Source organism: Dromiciops gliroides, chromosome 4 (assembly GCF_019393635.1).
Source record: "Dromiciops gliroides isolate mDroGli1 chromosome 4, mDroGli1.pri, whole genome shotgun sequence".
Taxonomy (NCBI): Eukaryota; Metazoa; Chordata; class Mammalia; order Microbiotheria; family Microbiotheriidae; genus Dromiciops; species Dromiciops gliroides.
The window spans coordinates 127,875,057-127,894,150 of NC_057864.1; the positions used below are offsets into that span (position 1 = coordinate 127,875,057).

At 37.6% G+C, this 19,094-nt stretch overlaps 1 protein-coding gene across 1 annotated transcript in view; it reads left to right on the forward strand.

The window, feature by feature from the left end:
* Positions 1-19,094, forward strand: part of DNAH14 (dynein axonemal heavy chain 14) — a 362,777-nt gene that overhangs the window by 191,233 nt on the left and 152,450 nt on the right. Inside the window, 5 exon segments of the mRNA XM_044003178.1 lie at positions 4,878-5,095; positions 6,838-7,090; positions 10,466-10,550; positions 11,538-11,791; positions 17,706-17,819. Of these exon segments, the coding sequence (XP_043859113.1) occupies positions 4,878-5,095; positions 6,838-7,090; positions 10,466-10,550; positions 11,538-11,791; positions 17,706-17,819 (924 nt within the window).

The following is a 19,094-nucleotide window of genomic DNA, read 5'->3' on the forward strand; positions in this document are numbered from 1 at the left end:
ATTCTTAGGCAATTATTTTCATCAGAGAGCTTTTGTATCTTCTTTTCCATTTGACTTTTCAAGCTGTTGACTTTTTTCTCATGTCTTTCCAGCATCACCCTCATTTCTCTTTCCATTTTTTCCTCTACCTCTCTAATTTTATCTTCAAAGTCCTTTTTGAGTACCTCTATGGCCTGAGACCAATTCATATTTTTCTTGGAAGCTTTAGATATAGGGGCCCTGATGTTGACATCTTCCTCTGAGGGTGCCCCTTGGTCTTCCTTGTTACTGAAGAAACTTTCTATGCTCCTCACCTTTCTCTGTCGGCTCATCTTGCCTTTCTTTTAGTAGGCTTTTAGCTCCTTAAAGTGGGGCACTTTCCAGGCTGCAGTATCCCAAGCTTAAGAAGTCCCAGGTGGTATGATTTAAGGAGAATCAGCTTCTTCCTTTGCCCGGCCTGTTTCCTGGTCCTAGATGACCCCAGACCAACTTGCCAATCAACCGACTTTGTGTGTTGTGCTTGTTAGCTCTCATGAGCCTGTGCCCCTCCCCCACCTGGGCCACTGCTACTCGAGCCTACCACCTGGTTCTCAGTAGGGGTGTAAAATCCAAGTTCTGCTTTAGCACCAGCATAGACCCCTAGAGTCTCTCCCCTGCCCAGGGCTCAGCCCACTCACCAGACTGTGAGCTTAGTTCCAGACAACACTGGTGATTCAGCTGATTCAGAGGCTCTGGGGGTCTCCTTCTCTGGTGAGGACTTCCTGAGACTGGATCTGTGTCAGGGTGACTGTGGGGTTGGGCCCGACTCCTGTATCAGCACAGCAGCTCCCTCCTTCTGACCTTCCAAGCCATTCTTGGTTAGAAGATGATTTCAGCACATTCTTCTGTGAGTTTTGCTGCCTTGGGCATTTTCCTATGACCTTATTTGGATGTTTTTTGGAGCGGTCATGTCATGAGTTCGGGAGCTCACTGCCTTTGTTCTACCATCTTGGCTCCGCCCCGGAAGCAACCCCCATGTAGCTTCTGAACAGCAAGACTGGCCCTACCTGAAGCCATTCCTTCAGGACTGCTGCTGCCACTGACCCCCTACCCTAATTCACCTCCATTCTTTAATACTCTCACTAGGCTGAATCAGTTTCTGCTACTTTTGTGGGATTGGTGGAGAGTGGGTGGATGTTTCTGGCAGAGAATCTGCATCTTCAGAATTTCCCTAGGAGCCATTCAAAGCAGTACCAAACCAGATTTCTTCCCTTATTGCAAAAGGATATAGGAGAAAGAGTGGGAGATAGATGCTGGCAGAGACCACACAGCAGAAGGGAAATCCCTGAATGGGTCCCGGAGTACAAGACTATTAATCATATTTTACATCCTGAAAGAGCATAGAGGCTAGCTGGGGAGCCATACTGTCTAAGAGTGCTATGGATTAACATAGCTGTTCCTTCATAAGGCTTTTACCTTGTTGAGTTTCTTGCTTTCTAATCCTATAGATTCAACACTGATGCCTAATTCTTTGTTGGGGGTTGGGAGTGTTTTTGAAAGAGAGTCATGCAAAAAAGTCTAGTCCTCCATCTTGCTGGTCAAATGAACCATAAAATGTCTTATTAGTTGTGTCATCCTAAGCAAAATGCTTAAACTTCTTGTTCTTCAGAAAAGTCTCTAGGACTTATTTAAAATATGATTGGTTTGTGATCTTGGAGCTCACCACGATGACAAAATTATATATCCTACATACTTATGCAACATTATTTAGATTTTTATGTTGGACATGTGGCATGGACATGACCCTGGCTTCTTAAATGGAATACAAATGGATCAAAAGCTTGCCAGAGCTTACCACATTGAAAAGGTTTCAAGCATGAGCCCTATAATGTGACTATATATCTTTTCCTTAAGAAAAGGTAATGGAATATTTGCACACAGCAACTCAAGAACATTAACTAAAGGTATTGCTATCTTTATCAGTGGAGAGAGTATCCACATGGACTAAATCTCAAAATCCTGAAGTATTGGTATAATTTTACATTATTCTTGTTGTATGTGAATACTTGAGTGGCTTCATGACCTCATCAATGTGTCTAGTCGATCTACCAGTGCAGAACATCACCTATACATACCCTCATGTTCAGTGTGACTCTTATTGTGTCTTTTGATCAATTGAATATCATAAGATCATAAACTTGAAGCTGAACATGGCCTGGGAGATCCAGTGCTACCCCAACCTCAATTTTATTGATGAGGTAAATGAGCTCTAGGGAGATATTTAATTGCCCAAAGTCACATACATAGTAAGGAACAGAGCCTCAGATTCAGCCTAAGGTTCTGTGATTCCAATTCCAAATCTCTTTCCACTATATTATATTTCCTATGGTCCTCCATTGAGGATACATCCAGGAGCCAGAAGCCTTCTGGGTTTTTGATCATCTACAGAATCCAGTACAGTCCTCCATCTGTGCTCTGAAAATGTGCAGCTTCCTGACCCATCTGACCTATGTGATCCTTGAAGAACATAGCACTTGATACCTAACAAATATACTGATGAGTGCACGTAAGATAGGCCAGAAACATACAAGACCATGACAATCATACCACAACCATGCAGAACCTGGCACTAACACAAAATCCCAATCTGGCAATTAAAACTGGGAAAATGAGTAAACAAAAAATAATAATAATTATACTAATAAAGGGCTATTATGATTCCAGGGATGCCAAAGTCTCAAACCCAGAAGAAGAAATTAACTCTGTTTTAGAGAGCAAAAGCACCAAAGGAAAACACAGATAAATTAGAATAGGAAAAAAGCAAGTTGCTTTTTAAAGAATTTAAAATAGCATTACAAATGAAATGAGAACAATAGAAGAAAATTTAAAAAGAAATGAGAGTGTGAGATGGAAGACTTGGAAAGAATATTAACACTTTAGCACAAACTAAACTTTACCTATATAAATTGCTGAAAATTGGAATGACACAAATGGAAGTTAATGACTTTATGAGAAAACAAAAACTATTAAAGGAAATTTTTAAAGGAATTAGAAGAAAATGTAGGGGATCTAAAGTGAAAAACAACAGACAGAAAACAGATTAAAGGGAGAAAAATGCTAACATCACTAGAAAAGAAGCATAAATATAATATTTAAAGAAATCATGAAAGAAAACTACCCAAACATATTAGAACAAGAGGGCAAAGTGAAAATACAAAAAATCTACCAATGGCCTCCTGTAAGAAAATTCAAAATGAAAATTCCCAGGAATGTTACAGCCAAAATACTGAGCTCCCAAATTAAAGGGAAAAATACATTAAAGGGAAAAAATACTTCAAGAAACCAGAAAGAAAGAATTCAAGTACCAAGCAGCCACAGTTAAGATCACACAATAGTTAGAACCTATCCATCAAGAAGAGTGGAGAACCTAAAATATGGTATTCCAGAATACAGATGATATAGGCATCTTAGATGTATATCTTTGATGAGTAGCCTTCCCTTGCTAAGCAAATCTTTTCATGTTACCTGTTGAATTTTTTAAAAAAGATGTGTATTTTATTCATGCCAGTATTGAATCTAAATTACCAGAAGCCCAGCCTTAGTTAAGCCTAGCTGAGAACAATAAACAAGAGGAAAACCAGGTGAGATTAGTGTCACAAAAACATGAGGAGAGAATGTCTAGGAGGGAGTTGTCAACATGTCAGAGGCTACAGAGGTCAAAAAGTATGAAGGTTGACAAAAGGCCATCAAATTTGACAATTAAGAGATGGATGGTAAATATTTAAAGAGTAACTTCGATTGGGTAATGATGGATGCCCAATCATAAATGGGTTGAGAATTAAGTGAGAGACAGTGGAAACACTGTGTATAGGTAGCTTTTAAAAAATTCCTAGTATTTTAGCTAGAAGAGAGAAAGGGTGGTAGCTTTAAAAGATAGCAGTAGGGTCAAGCAAAAGTATTTTAAGGAAGAAAAGCTCTTTGGAATGTTTGTAGGTCCCAGAGAAAGAACCAATAGATAGGGAGAGATGAAAAATTAGAGAGGTCAGGAATGATGGCAGGGGCAAGCTTCTGGAGGGGAGATAGGGTCAAGGGCATGAGTAGATAGATTGGCCTCAGTGAGAAGAGGTGCCTCTTCATTGGAGACTTAAGCAAAGGGAGAGAATTGGGGGTGATGCCAAGGGTGATAGAGATGTAAAATAGGAAAGATGATGGAGTTCATGGTAAATGGCCTCTTTTCCCATTAAAATATTAGAGATTCCATTTATAAAAAAGAATTAATAAGAAGTGATGAAAGGAAGATTGAGGAGAGAAGAAATTACAGAAATTACAACAGCCAAGTTGGGGAATGCCATAGAAACTCGGTTAGGGAAGAGTAAAAGAATTTCCTTATTGCAGGTAGGACCCAATTGAGATAAGTTTAGATTACTTTTCAAAACTCCCAAAACTTAAAAATATTTTCTACCTTGATTAGAAAATAAACTTCATAAACGTAATTTGTTATTATTGTTGTTGTTTGTCCTTCGGTCTCAAAGAAGACCATGACAAATGTAATGATTTGCAATGAATTGGATTTAAATGAGAAAGGGCTGTGCAAAGTCACCAGCCTCACTTTCTCTTCCAGAGGGATCTGAGTCCAGTGGCAAATACGTTATCAGGACAACCTGAGATGACCTTAGATGTTTTTAAGGCAATTCGGGTTAAGTGACTTGCCCAAGGCCACACAACTAGTAAGTGTCTGAGGTCATATTTGAACTCAGGTCCTCCCAACTCTGGGCCAGTGCTCTATCCAATGCACCACCTAGCTGGCCCCAAACATAATTTGCAACATATAATAAAAGAAGGTTGACATTGATGAGTTACATTTAGAGAAAAATAAAACATGCTATAAAACATAAAATATTTTCTTTCAAATTTTGCAGATCTGAAAATTACAGATTGGCAGTGGATAGTGTTTGATGGTCCAGTTGACACCATATGGATAGAAAACCTAAACACTGTGCTAGATGACAACAAAACCTTGTGCCTTGCTAACAGCGAGAGAATCATTTTAACTGATAGCATAAGGATGATTTTTGAAGTGGACAATCTCTCTCAGGCCAGTCCTGCTACTATCACTCGATGTGCAATGGTCTATATGGTAGGATTCCTGGAATATTTTTCCTATGAAAAGAATATGTTATACAAAGTCAATTTCCATCCATATATATTTTTAAAACTATGGTTTATTTCCCCTTTATATCTAGGAGAGAGATAGTGATACTGCTGAAATGGTGCCCCCCAAGGCCTACTGGGTTGTTGTTGTTTTTTTATTCAATGGTAGAAATATATCTGTTTATAATTTGATTATAAGCCACTATAAAATGTCTTACTGCATTATTGTCATCAGTGGGTGAAGATTGGCTGCCAATAGCACTCATGGTTAAAACACACCATGTTTTGTCAGCCAGTCAACATTTATTAAGTGTCTAATATGTGCCAGATGCTATACTAAAAATGGGGCATACAAAGAAAGACAAATAACATGAATCCCTGCCCTTAAGAAGGCAACATATAAATGACTAGGTACATACAAGCTATATTTGGAGTAGATGGGAAGTAGTAAGAGAAGGGAAGACGCTTGCATCTAGTGGAGAGGTGTGGAGATGCTGAGGAAAGCTTCCTGCAAAATAGGGGACTTGAGCTGAGTCCTGAAGGGATTTTAGGAAACTAAGAAGCTGAGGTGATTTAATTAGAAAGGTCATACTACAATTATCAATAGCAGAAGACTGGTGAGAGACTACTCTTAATCATATGCATCTCATCCCTTGTATCTTGACACACATATGCATATGCAAGACACTTGTCTGAATATTAGGGGGTTCCATAGAACTCAATTGGGGATATATTGGGGAATTAGGGGCATTAAGTTTATAATATGTTTTCTCTGTGTGAAGCTAATTGATGTGTATAGTTATTGAACCCTTGACTTTTGTCAATTAAGTTAGGTGAATGGAGTAGCTCAGTTAGGTGAGAAATAGGAATGACCCTCTCATAGGCAACATCAGTGGTTATCTGGGTTATTATTTGGAAGAAAATAGTGAAGATCTCCATCCCCCTCCCCCAAATCCTCCATCACTCAAAAACTTGAATTCTACAATTAGAATCAAGAATCATTTTATCCTCAATTTTTGATCCATGTTAAAATATAAACTGTCCTTGGGGGAATAACACTTAAGCTGTTATTAGTCATATGGATATTGGTTCAGTATACCATATCTTTAACGACAGTGACCAGTGCCAAGGCCAGTACCGATCTAGAGCACATTTGGATAGAGGGGAGAATGGAGAGAATATGAAGGCAGTGGGCTTCAGTGGATGGAAAGCTGAAGAAAGAACCCTCTGAAGGGGCAATAAGCAAACAAAAGTTGGCACCCACAGAGTGCTTGAAAAACCAACTCTGCCTCCTTCACAATTTTGTCTGGAGTTGGTCATGGGAAGGAGTGAGGGAATAGCAGAAGAGCCTAGAAGCAGCCTTAAGCACAGAGTTGATTGATGTTGACAAACCGACAGATAGTGGAAGTAATAAGGGTCATTGTCTGAGATGATCTGCCTATTCTAGCCTCCATGTCAGCCATAGCCACATCCTAATGTTGCTCCAGGAAGACATTCTCTCAATTCATTTTTACCAACAGAAATAAATTAAGGGATGGAGAAAAGCCACCTCTAAACCACTGTTAGAACATGTAAAGTGATCATAAAAGTCATAAAGATTTTCCTGAATTTTCTTAATTAGAGGCACTCTTATAATGCAGAATCTGCATTTTCATAGTAAATTTCATTTGCTAATGTTATATTATGAGGAATGTATATCTTGTTTCTGATACTATTTTTAATTTCTAGGATCCTGCTGACCTAGGATGGGAGCCATACGTTAAGACATGGCTTGTAAAAACTTCAGCACTTCTTCCACAAAATGGCATAGACAATCTTGAAAAGATGTTTAAAAAAAGTGTGGAAGAAGGTTTATCCTTTTTAAGGAAGAATAATAGTATACAGCCATTTTATATACATGAAATACCAATTTTAACAAATCTCTGTAGGATTCTTGATGCTTTTTTTAGTTTCATGGAAGAGAATAGAGTCTTTGGCAAATGTAAGTGGAATCATTTTTCCAAATATTTTTACTGAGGTCAATTAATTTTCTTGACTGCCTTTTGGGGAAAATTGAAAAAAATGTATACCTCTCTCTACCAAGAGTTTACATTCTGCTTGGGAAAATAAAACACTATATGCAAATGAAGAAGCTCATTTACAAGTTATATATCAGTAGCACAAATCAGAAAAAATATAATCACAAATTAAATACTTGAGTACTGAAAGGATGTTTAAAAGATAGTTTGAAAATAATCAGGTGTGATTGATTAGGGAATAATGTTTGAGCAAGATTTAGGGTTGGACATAGACACAACTAAAGGAGAGAATGGAGGAAGATATCACAGAAAGATCATATGGTATATGCAAAGCATAAAAGCAGAGACTAAAACATCTTTACAGGAGAACAAAAGTAGATTTGCCCAACTCAAATGAAGAGACTGACTCTCTTGGGGAATATTCAGAGATAAAATTGAAGAGATTTGTCTGAAGGCAGATTTGAATTCAGGTCTTTATGACTCCAAACCCAGAACTCTTACCGTAATACCACCTAGCTATGGAGGATGGAAGAGTGAAAGGGAGAAGAAGAGATAATATTATAAATGCCCTAATAACAATATAATTTTTGAACTTCTGCAAATGTTTATGATTCTTCTTTATAGTAAAACATTAAACACAATCATATATAATTTGATGCATTGTTGATAATATTCCTCTCCTATCTTCCCCTTAAGTCTGACCTTCATTCCATACACTTTCTCACCCAGACTCCCAAAAAAGCAGTACATTGTGAAAATTTATCAGGAACCTATTCCTAACCTTTCCACAGAATCTTGTCACAACTATAGAAACATGGTGTATTGATAGGGAGCACAAGCCTTGCCCTTAACAAAGACAGATAAAGAATTCCCTTCTGCTGGGGCATAAGCATCAGATCCTGGTCCTAGCCATTGGTCAGTGGCTGAGAGATCTAGGAGACTCTATAGGAGGGAAATTCCCTGTCACTGAGGCATGGAGTTCCACCCTTAGCCCTTGTTCTCTTCAGCAAAGGCAGGTGTGGTGGACCAGGGTCCTAGTACCATTGCTGGTAAGGATATGAGCACAAGCAGCAAAGCCTATAAGAAGGAACTGGAAAAGGGAAAGAGGGAGAAGGACCTGGGGGGAAGGGTTGTAGGGGAGGGGGTGGGGATCCCACTGAGTGAGTTAGGCAATACCTATAGGGTGTAAGAGCTGATCTCTGGTTATCACTCTCATGCAGTCAAGAGACTGACAATTACTCCTCTGACTGGGAATTTGAGTGGAGTTTTTGATAGGGATCTTCTATGATATTCCCCACCCATCTACAATATTCTTATCTTGGGCATCTCTGGCTGGGGGCCTCTCCCCTAGTGCAGGGTGAAAGAAGACCTATCCACTATTCTTCACCTGAGTATTATAGGTAGTTATGGTCTTACGTCAAGAAACAAGGCAGGAGATGGTCTCGTACTGGAAATGAAGAAAGCTAAATCATGTGGGGTGGGAATGGGGGTAGAGGAAGCAGTAAACTAGCTACTAAGATTCCATGGCAAATTAAAACTACATCATAAGACAGTTACACAATGGACCCAGGCTACAACATGAAGTTTAAGAAATATGAGAGAAGCACTGAGCAATATATATTTCCACTACACATGGCTTTCTTCCATGCTTTATTCTCCCATACGTGGTTCACCTCCATCCATTTCCCCAAACTCAAAGGAAAATAGTGGTAGTGAGTGAGGTTGTCTCCTCTTCCATTTGCAATGGCATTTCTGGATGATCTCACCAAGATCTTCCTTTGGATTTTCAAAATGTGATGTTCATGTTACATCATCTGTCTTTGCCAGTAGTTATACCCACTTTTAAGCTATTAACTTCTGTCCCCTGCATAACTACTACAGCATATGATTCATAGTTTTTCTATCCACCTCTTCTCCTTCATTGTCCTTGGCAATTTATATAGATATGTATGTATATATATACACATACATACATACATACATATGTATGCATATATATATGTATATATATACACATATGCATATATAGGGTCAGCTAGGTGGAGAAGTGTGTAAAACACTGGACCTGGAGATAGGAGATTACTTGAATTCAAATCTTCCCTCAAACACTTACTAGCTGTGTGACCATGAGTAAGTCATTTAGCCTCTGTTTCCCTCAGTTTTCTCATCTATAAAATGGGAATAACAGCACCTGTTTACCACCCACCCTCAGGGTTATTGTGAGGACCAAGTGAGATAATTGTAAAGCATTTATCACAGTTCCTGGCACATACTAAGTACTATATAAATATTAGCTGTTATTATTATTATCAGCACTAGCATCATAGTCATTATCATCATGTTTGTGTGTGTGTATATATATATATATATATATCAGTATATGTCTCAGTATAATGTATATCATGTATCACCTCCATCTATCATCTATCAAACTATCATCTCTTTGTCTATCTATCCATCTATCCATCCATCTATCACAAAGCCAAACTCTAGTACTTGCTGTTACCTATTCTTTTTTTTTTTTGCAGGGCAGTGGGGGTTAAGTGACTTGCCCAGGGTCACACAGCTAGTAAGTGTCAAAGTGTCTGAGGCTGGATTTGAACTCAGGTCCTCCTGAATCCAAGGCTGGTGCTTTACCCACTGCGCCACCTAGCTGCCCCACTGTTACCTATTCTTTTAATGTAGCTCAGCTCCTACCTAAGTGCTGTTGTGAGCTGTTAGAATAAAACATCAAGGGCAGCTAGGTGGTGCAGTGGAAAGAGTACCGGCCCTGGAGTCAGGAGTACCTGAGTTCAAATCCGGCCTCAGATCCTTAACGCTTACTAGCTGTGTGACCCTAGGCAAGTCACTTAACCCCAATTGCCTCACTAAAAAAAACAAACAAAAAAATCAATACTTCCTCATAGAATCTCTATTGCTTTCTCATGGAATGCCAAAGCTACATAGAACACAGTTTAGGAAAAACTGCTGTACTGTATAGTAATGCCCAATCATACCTGCTAATTGTGATCTGGAACCAAAAGGCTACAAACCAAAGGAAAACATCTTGTGTTCTAAAGAATACATCAACAAACAATAATTTAGAATGTGGTACACGTTGGATGAATACAAAAATGTAGATAGCTGGTAAGGGAATATTCTCTTTCCCACTAGGACTAGTGGATCATCTTGTTAACTCCTTAATCAATCCGATAAGGCATATATGCTGCAGTGTTTTTACAAATGTCTTCAACACATTTTGAAACTTAAATGATATCAATTTTTGCTTAGCTAACTTAAATTATGGGAAATTATTGACTACTAAAATAAGCAATACATTTTCCTTTTCCTTTTTCCAGCTATTGAACCGATCGTAGTGACAAAAAGAACCCCAATAAGTAAATACGCTGTTAAATTCAGACGAGATGATGATAAAATAAAAAGGTCAGTCAAAAACTGATACCCTCCTCATAATAGGTTGACATGGAAGGTAACAAGGTTCTAATCCCTAGTGGTCCTCAACTGAAAACTAGAATTTTTTTTTTTTTTTGGCGAGGCAATGAGGGTTAAGTGACATGCCCAGGGTCACACAGCTAGTAAGTGTCAAGTGTCTGAAGCAGGATTTGAACTTAGGTCCTCCTTAATCCAGGGCGGCCTGTGTTTTATCCACTGTGCCACCTAGCTGCCCCGAGATAATTTTTTAATATTATATATTATAGGAGGATTTCTGTTCAGGTATAGATTGCACTAAATGACCTCAAAAACTCCTTCCAAGCCAAAATTCTATGCGCTAGGAAAAAGAAATTCAAAATTAGTAGCCTTTTCTTAATTATTATATTTTAAACAAACCATTTAAAGCAATATAGGCTTGGTTTAGTAGAGGCCAGAAAGATCTGGGTTCAGATTCCAACTCTTGAGACTTGTTCTGGGATCCTGGACAAGTTGCTTAACCTGTCAATGCCAAAGGCATCTCCCTAGAACTTAACCTACTGATTCACATACATAATGATCTTTTAATAGAGGGAATTCCCTTTACTGATACTGAAAATCACAGATGCCTCATATTTGCATATTTTAAAATCAAGTTTTATCATAGAAGAAAGAAAAACCCAAAACTTTGCAAATATCATTGAAAGAGATAAACAAAATATTGCAAAGATTTTGATTATTCCTTTTATGTAATATGTTACCTTGTGAATAAGAAATAATTGTCACAGGATCATCATTAAAGTACTAAACAATGTCAGCCCTTAAGTCTTCATAACATACTTTGGTGTTTTTTAGTTTATTTTTTTACCTAATGCCACAGAAATATTTAATCATGACACATTTTAAGCAGAAGTATATATCTAAGTGAATTATTGAACTGATTTCTTTATCATCCTTTCATGCCTTCTCTTTGCTTCCAAACTTTTTCATTCCCCACTGTAGAAGCCTTCTCAAACAACAAGGCAAGGAAGAATCAAAGTGGTTTCTTCAGAGAAATCCTGGGAAGTTATGTTTAATGCTTGATAAGATTTTTGTGTTTGCATTTACTTGGTCATTTGGAGGGATTTTGAAACGTGAAGATGAACATGAAGATGATGTCCTGTTTGGCTCAGGGGATGGATTTGCAGCTCTCCGGAAAATAACCTATGACTTTGACAACCTCATTCATGAATTGTTTGAAGGAGATCCACCATATGGTATGTTCTGACATGTGCACATTTAATTAAAATTAAATAAGAATTCTGTTTTAGAAAGGGCATGTAATTTAAGCTTTGTTTTCAATTTGTTTTAAATCTTAAGTAAAATCTGTTTACATTTGGGCATAAATACCTTTTTTTAAAAAAAATGTTTTAGGGATACCTTTTGAGCTTTTACAAGACTCCCCCTGCCCTCCAACTAATTAAACCTTCCCTTATAACGGAAAAGAAGAGTTAAACAAAAATGAAGGAATTGGATTAGATGACCCAGAAAAGTCCTTTCTAGCTCAAAATCTACAATCCCATGAACAAACCAACAGAGTGGCCACAACAGGCAGTGTATGCAACTTTCTCTCCCTGTAGTACCTTATCTCTTCATTGAAAGGAGGAAAGTATATTTCCTTATCTTTTCTCCAAAAGAGATCATTACAATTATTCATTTTATTTCTTTTAGTTTTTTTTTCAAGATGTTCCCCTTAAAATAAGAAGGATAAAAAAGTGAGGAAACCATTTCACTGTACCACCTTCCTAAAAAAATGTCTTATCTAATCTTCAGCTAATTGAAGATTATCAGATACTTATGAGGGGTGCTAATAACACAGATCAGCATCAGATCAAAGTAGGGCAGCCAGCCACATGTAGATTTTGAATGAATAAATATGAAAAGTCTTATTTATAAATGATAATATGAAGGAGGCCACACTAGATAATACAAGATGGTAGATAATTTTTAAGTATATTTTAATTTGACCCATTAAACGTTTTAAAGATTGAACCAAACTCACTTGGATTTAACCTCCTCATCATTGTCTGAATCTATTATTTTTTTAATTCTGACAAAAAATCCTGCTACATTGTTGTCGGGTTCAGGTCTCTTCTCTTCAGCAGTATGTCTGACTGCTATAAGCAGGTAATATGGAAGGGGGAGTAATATTTTGGAAGATGTCTTTGGGAACATTTTGCCACATATCCAACTGGACCACACCAAAGTGTTATGAATGAGTCTCTGATCACTAACACTATCTTCCTTCTACTAGAAAGAAGGAAAAAATCCTGGTACCAGTAAAGATCATCTTACACTATTGCTGTTATTTTGTATATAGAACATTTCTCTCTGCCTCAGTTCATGTGGGTCTTTCTAGGTTTTTCTGATAGCATCCTGTTCATCATAACTTTTATATAGTACCTTAAACTTTACAAAGAATTTTCTTCACAATAGCCCAGAAGAGTAGGTACCATACAGTTTGTCATTGTAGTCAATCATCATAACTATTTCCCTCCATCCTATTCCCTTCCAATGATGTTTACTTTATTTTCTATCTTATTTTGCCCTATTCCTCCTCAAAAGTGTTTTGCTACTGACTACCCCCTCTCCCGCTCTACCCTCCCTTCATTCACCCTTCCCTCTTATCCTCTTCCTCTCCTACATTCCTGCCTTACAAGGCACTTACAAGATACATATTTGATATTGATGGTAATAGGCTTCTATTATGGATTATCGAGTAAAAGACCTAACATGGTCAAACCTGTGCTTTAAGAAAATCACTCTGGCAGCTAAAGGGAGAAGAGATTTGTGTGGGAAGAGACTTGAAGTAAATAGATCAATTAGAAGCTTATTGCAGTAGTCTAGGACCGAAGTAGTAGCCAGAACTAGGATAGTAGCTTTGCGAGTGGAGAGAAAGGGATATGTATGAGATGTGGTGAACATACAAATGACAAGATTTAGTAAACCATTGGACATGTAGGGTAAAAGGCAATAAAACGTGGAAGATGACACCAGGATTGTGAACCTGGATAACTGAGAAGATAATGGTATCTTCAACAGTATTGAGGAACTTTAGAAGTGAGAAGGCCTTGGGGGATGGGAAGAAATTGGTTCCAATTTAGACATGTCAAGTTTGAATTGCCTGCAAGAAATCCAGTGTAAAAAGGCAATTGGTGAGATTAGAGCTCAGGAAAGAGACTGGGACTAGAAATAGAGATCTGGGATTCATCTGAATAGAGTTCAACCCATAAGAGCTGATGAGATCGGCAAGCAAGAGTGTAGAGAGAAAAGAATAGGACAGCCTTGTGAGATAGTTAGTTAGAGGGAATGATATGGATGACAATCCAGCAAAGGATACTGAGGAGTGGTAGGACAAGGAGGTGGGGAGAGGGAAGGAGTGGGAAAGAGGAGAGAGAGGGAGAGAGACAGAGACAGAGAGACAGAGAGAGAGAGAGAGAGAGAGAGGGAGAGAGAGGGAGAGAGAGGGAGAGAGAGGGAGAGAGTCATGAAAACCCAGAGTAGGGTATTCAGTAGGAAAAAGTGATGAGAAGTGTCAAATGATGCAGAGAGTCAAGGACTTTAGAAAAAACCCTCAGATTTGGCAATTAAAAAACCATTAACTTTGAAGAGTACAATTGCTGTTGAATGAAGCCAGAAGCCAAACTGTAGATCATTTAGAATAGAATGAGAGGAGAGGAAGTTGAGATACCAAGAAGTTTGGTAGAAGAAGAGAAGAGAGATATAGGACAATAGCTAGAAGGCATGGTAATATGAAATGAGGGCTTTTTTAAAATAATGGCAACTTGAGCATGTTTTTAGTCACAGGTAAGTAGCCAATTGATAAATATTCAAGATAAAAGAGTGGGGTTGATAGTGGGAGTAGTCTGTAGAAGAAGATAAATGGGATAGAATCAAGGGGTTGACCTTGGCAAGGAGAAGGGTCACCTCTTCATCAGAGACTAGAATAGGAAGAAATTATTGGAAATTCTGTCGGATGTACATAAGAAAAAGGAAGCTCTTAGAATGTGACCTCAATATTTTTAATAACATATAATGCAAAGTCCTTTTCTGACAGAGTGAGAGATATCATAGAAGGTGTGAGGCAAGATAAGGTTTGGAACTGCCCCTATGATGAGTGAGATAGAGAATCAATTAGGCAAGAGTAAAAGGATTGTCTTGCTGCATTGAGGGACCTATTGAGATCAGATGACAAATTTGTAGTAGACCCATTCTAAATGGTTACATGGCTTCCTCTGACCCTGTTCAGAAGTATATGAATAGGAACAAAGGAGATAGGTGGCAGGAGTAGAGAAATCCATAATTGGGGTTTGGCCAAGTGAAATTGGTGATAATACAAATCATTCTCTTTTTCAGGGAAAATAAATGAGCAACACTGTCTCTCTTTGTTGTCTGTATCATACCTTCATTACCAAACAAAGGTCTTTTATCTTTCTTTTTCTCTCAAAATCACTTAAAAAAATACCTTATTTTGTCGTCTTTAGTTTTCCTCATAAGTCTCATTTCATTCTGAGTTTTAGCATTGCTGACACTATGTTTACAGCACCTAGCCCTACTCATATTCATCTGTTATTACCCAGCTTTGCTTAGATCTTTTACACATTTTTTGTTGTTGTTGTTGTTGTTTTGTTGTTTTTTGTTTTTTTTTAGTGAGGCAATTGGGGTTAAGTGACTTGCCCAGGGTCACACAGCTAGTAAGTGTTAAGTGTCTGAGGCCGGATTTGAACTCAGGTCCTCCTGAATCCAGGGCCGGTGCTCTATCCACTGCACCACTTAGCTGCCCCTACACATTTGTTTTTAAAATGTAAATTGGCTGGTGAGTTTCTTGTGAATCCACATTGGATTCATCAAAGCATAATCCTCGTTGTAATCGTTTCCCTTTGTGTCTTCTGAGTTTCATTTTTTAACATCTTCCATAACCCCTGAGTTGACTTCTGTTACATTTTACTCCATGTGAACCTAAATACCTTTTCTTTGAACCCTTTGAAATCTGCTCTCCTAAAATGTAGGGTACATATAAGACTATGCCCAGATTTCCTTTCCTTCTCTATCACAAACTCTACCTTGGAGGGATCACTTCCCCCCACCCCCAGTTTCCATCATTTCCTACCCAGAAACCTCCCTGTTATTGAGAATAAGACCCACAACAGAATTTCCCTTTGGTTGTTTCTCTACCTTTTAAACAATGAAACTATCACTAATGCAAATCAGGAGCTTCCTAGTTTTTCTGCCCTTCCCCTCCCCCCTGTTCCCCCCTCCCAGAGAAATAGTTCCAGAAAGGGTCTGGATAATCAAAGTGCTCTATCACTACCATAGAATGCTTCTCTGTTAGACTTGTGATCTATTTCCCAAATTCTTCATTTGTTTCCTCTTTCTGCCCACATGATGTCCCATGACAAAATTATTTTTGTTTCTCCCTCTTTTGACCTTTACCTAAATAATCTCTTTCTCCTCTTTGGCTCCGAGATTTCTGTGTATTAGTATACCTCCTTAATATATAATGGTACTCCCATCTTCCTTTTACCTGTCCTGTTTCTTTCAAGTAAAATATATTTAATGAGAATTAAAGTCAAGTCATGGGTTTTATCCCACTAAGTCTAAGTGATGGCTATAAGGTCAAATTTGCTTCCTTGCATTAGAAACTCTATTTCTTTTTGTTTGTTGCCTAAAATTTGGTCAACAATTAGGACTTTTGAGACCATGGGTTTCACTGCTGTCTCTTTTTCTAGGTGTCTCTAGAAAAATAGCTACTGTTTCTTCTCTAGCTGTCTTCATATGTAGAGAGCCATTTCATTGAATATTAATTATCAAAGAATGATTGAGCAGTTCAATGTATGCATCTATCAAGGAATTTCTTATGATTTTATTGTGTTTATTAGATACCTTATGGGAGGGAAGCCTTTGGACCTTTGCTTTTCCTTCAAAAAAATCAAATCTATTTTACAATCAACAAATAAATACAGTGGGATATTGTATTCTCTGTATCTTTTAGTCAGTTTTCTGACTATAAATATGTGGTCTGCTGTAAAAAAAAACCTATTTTCAATATGACTGGCAAGGTGGTGGAAAAGTTGCTTTCTGCAAAATCCAGGAACCATTAAACCTCATAAAAGGAATTATTTGCCAGATATAGAGTAATTATTGATCAATCTACAGACAAAAAAGAAACTTACTGATTATTGTAAAAGCATTAAATTGAAACAGACTTTAAAACAACAGATCATTGATAAGTTATGATTGCAGGCTGAATTACATCTAAAATCTTGTAAAAATGAACCAACTTTTTTCTAAAATACATACTAATAACTAGTCACTAATAACTAATAATTATAGATACAAACTAAATTTTAAAACTTTTTGCTCTATTACATATTTTGTATCTAAAGATATGTTTTAATGAATAATTAATAGCTTTATAGTGTGATGATTTATTTAAATAAGTATTAATCAGAATGCATAATCATTGTAATTTGTATAGTGCTTTGAGGTATTCAAAGAGCTTTACGTATATTATCTCATTTGATTAACATCAATTATGTTATAGAGTAACAAGATATGGGTACTAAAAAATCATTTTTAAGTATATATCATATAGTTCCTGAAATACATGCCATAAATGAACCTTGGGAGGAAGTACAGCACAGTGGGGAAAAGTATGTGCCCTGGACTGAAAGTATGCTGGGTTCAAATCCTATTAGGGTAGCCCAGTGATTCAGAGGATAGAGCTCTGAGCCTATAGTCAGGAAGACCTCACACCCTTATTAGTTGTATAACCCTGGGCAAATCACTTAATTTCCCTTTACCTCAGTATCCTCAACTGTAAAATGAGGATAATAATAGCACCTATCTTCCAGGGATATTGTAATGATCAAATGAGATAATATTGATAAAGTGCTTAGAGTGCCTAGCACATTGTAAACACTATACATTAGCTATCATTATCATTATTAGTATTTCTGATGCTTACTGCTATGTGACATGAGGCAAGTAACTTAATATTCCTGAGCTTCGGTTTCTTCAATTGTAAAATGAGTGGTTTTGACTAAATGGCCTCCAGGGGCCCTGTGAACCCTAAATCTATAATCCCACGATATTCTTTCTTGTGTGTTTTTGCCCCTTTCAAATATTTAGGCATTCGTTTGCCATCGGGAGAACGTTCTATCTTTGGTTATTTTGTGGACTTACAGAACTGTGATTTCACACCTTGGTCAAACTTAATTCCTTCTTCAGACAGTTTAATTCAAGGTAAGATTAATTGTGATCATTTATGTAATTATCTAGCCTTTAAGATTTGCAAAGCACTTTGCAAATTTTATCTTTTTGTCCTCATAAATTGCAGATGAGGGAACTGAGGTAGACAGAGGTTAAATGACTTGGCCAACGTCATATAGCTAGTTATGCATCTGAGGCTTGATTTGAATTTAATTCTTTTTTGGTATTTTTTGGACAGGGCAATGGGGGTTAAGTGACTTGCCCAGGGTCACGCAACTAGTAAGTGTCTGCAGCTGGATTTGAACTCAGATACTCCTGAATCCAAGGCCAGTGCTTTATCCACTGCACCACCTAGCTGCCCCTGAACTTAATTCTTCCAGTGCTCTATCCATTGCTTCACATAGCTTTGTTTTAATTATTGTCCATGCATATTAAATTAATAATTCTAAATTTTTTGAAATACATCTATGGAGAAATTGATTGATGTCTATTTATAAAACTTGTTGAGGTTTTAAATTTTTTTTTGTTTTTTTCCTCGGATATGTTTAAAAAGTTATATTCTAATAAACCTGGGTTGTCCTTGGAAGCTTTCTGAGTAAAGTAAGTTATAAAACATCAAGGGTTCTCTAGTAATTTATGACATGCCTGGTTCTTTGTGTACTCAGCGATTGGCAGCAGGAAATGGGGCAGCAATCACACTTTAAGTATAAAGCGTAAAGAGACAAGTGATGAAAGGCCAAAAAGGCAGATGGCATGGGCACAGGGCGTGGAAAAATGAAGGAAGATAGGCAGTATAGAGAAGAGAATGAGCAGGGGCAGAAGCAGAGAGAATCACTCATGTATCCATGGATTAGAGATGGGAGCACGAGGCAGCACGGACCCTTAGGAGATGGACAGGCTCTGAGTGGGGGAGGAGTTTAAGGACTCATTTTAGAGGGGTTTGATGTGGAACAAACCAACTCCTTATCTGTGCCACCTTGAAATTAGCTCATGAACGTATCCAAGTTATCTCAAAGATATTGGTAAAATTTTCAAATTAACATGTCCACACCATCTCAGTTATCAGCACTTCTTGGATATTCTGCTGGTATAGAACTGTGGAGATCTGGAATTTTCTGGGATTTATATATCATAGAAGGTCCTAACAGTCACACCTGGATGCTTTCTGTTGATTCATCACATATTACCAGGCTGGGAATTTTGATTAATATACTTTTTTGTTTCATTAATACAATTTGTAAATTATGTTTCTTTGATTTTTCGGGCAGTTTGTACAAGACTTCATTTCACCTTTGCAATCTTATTTCT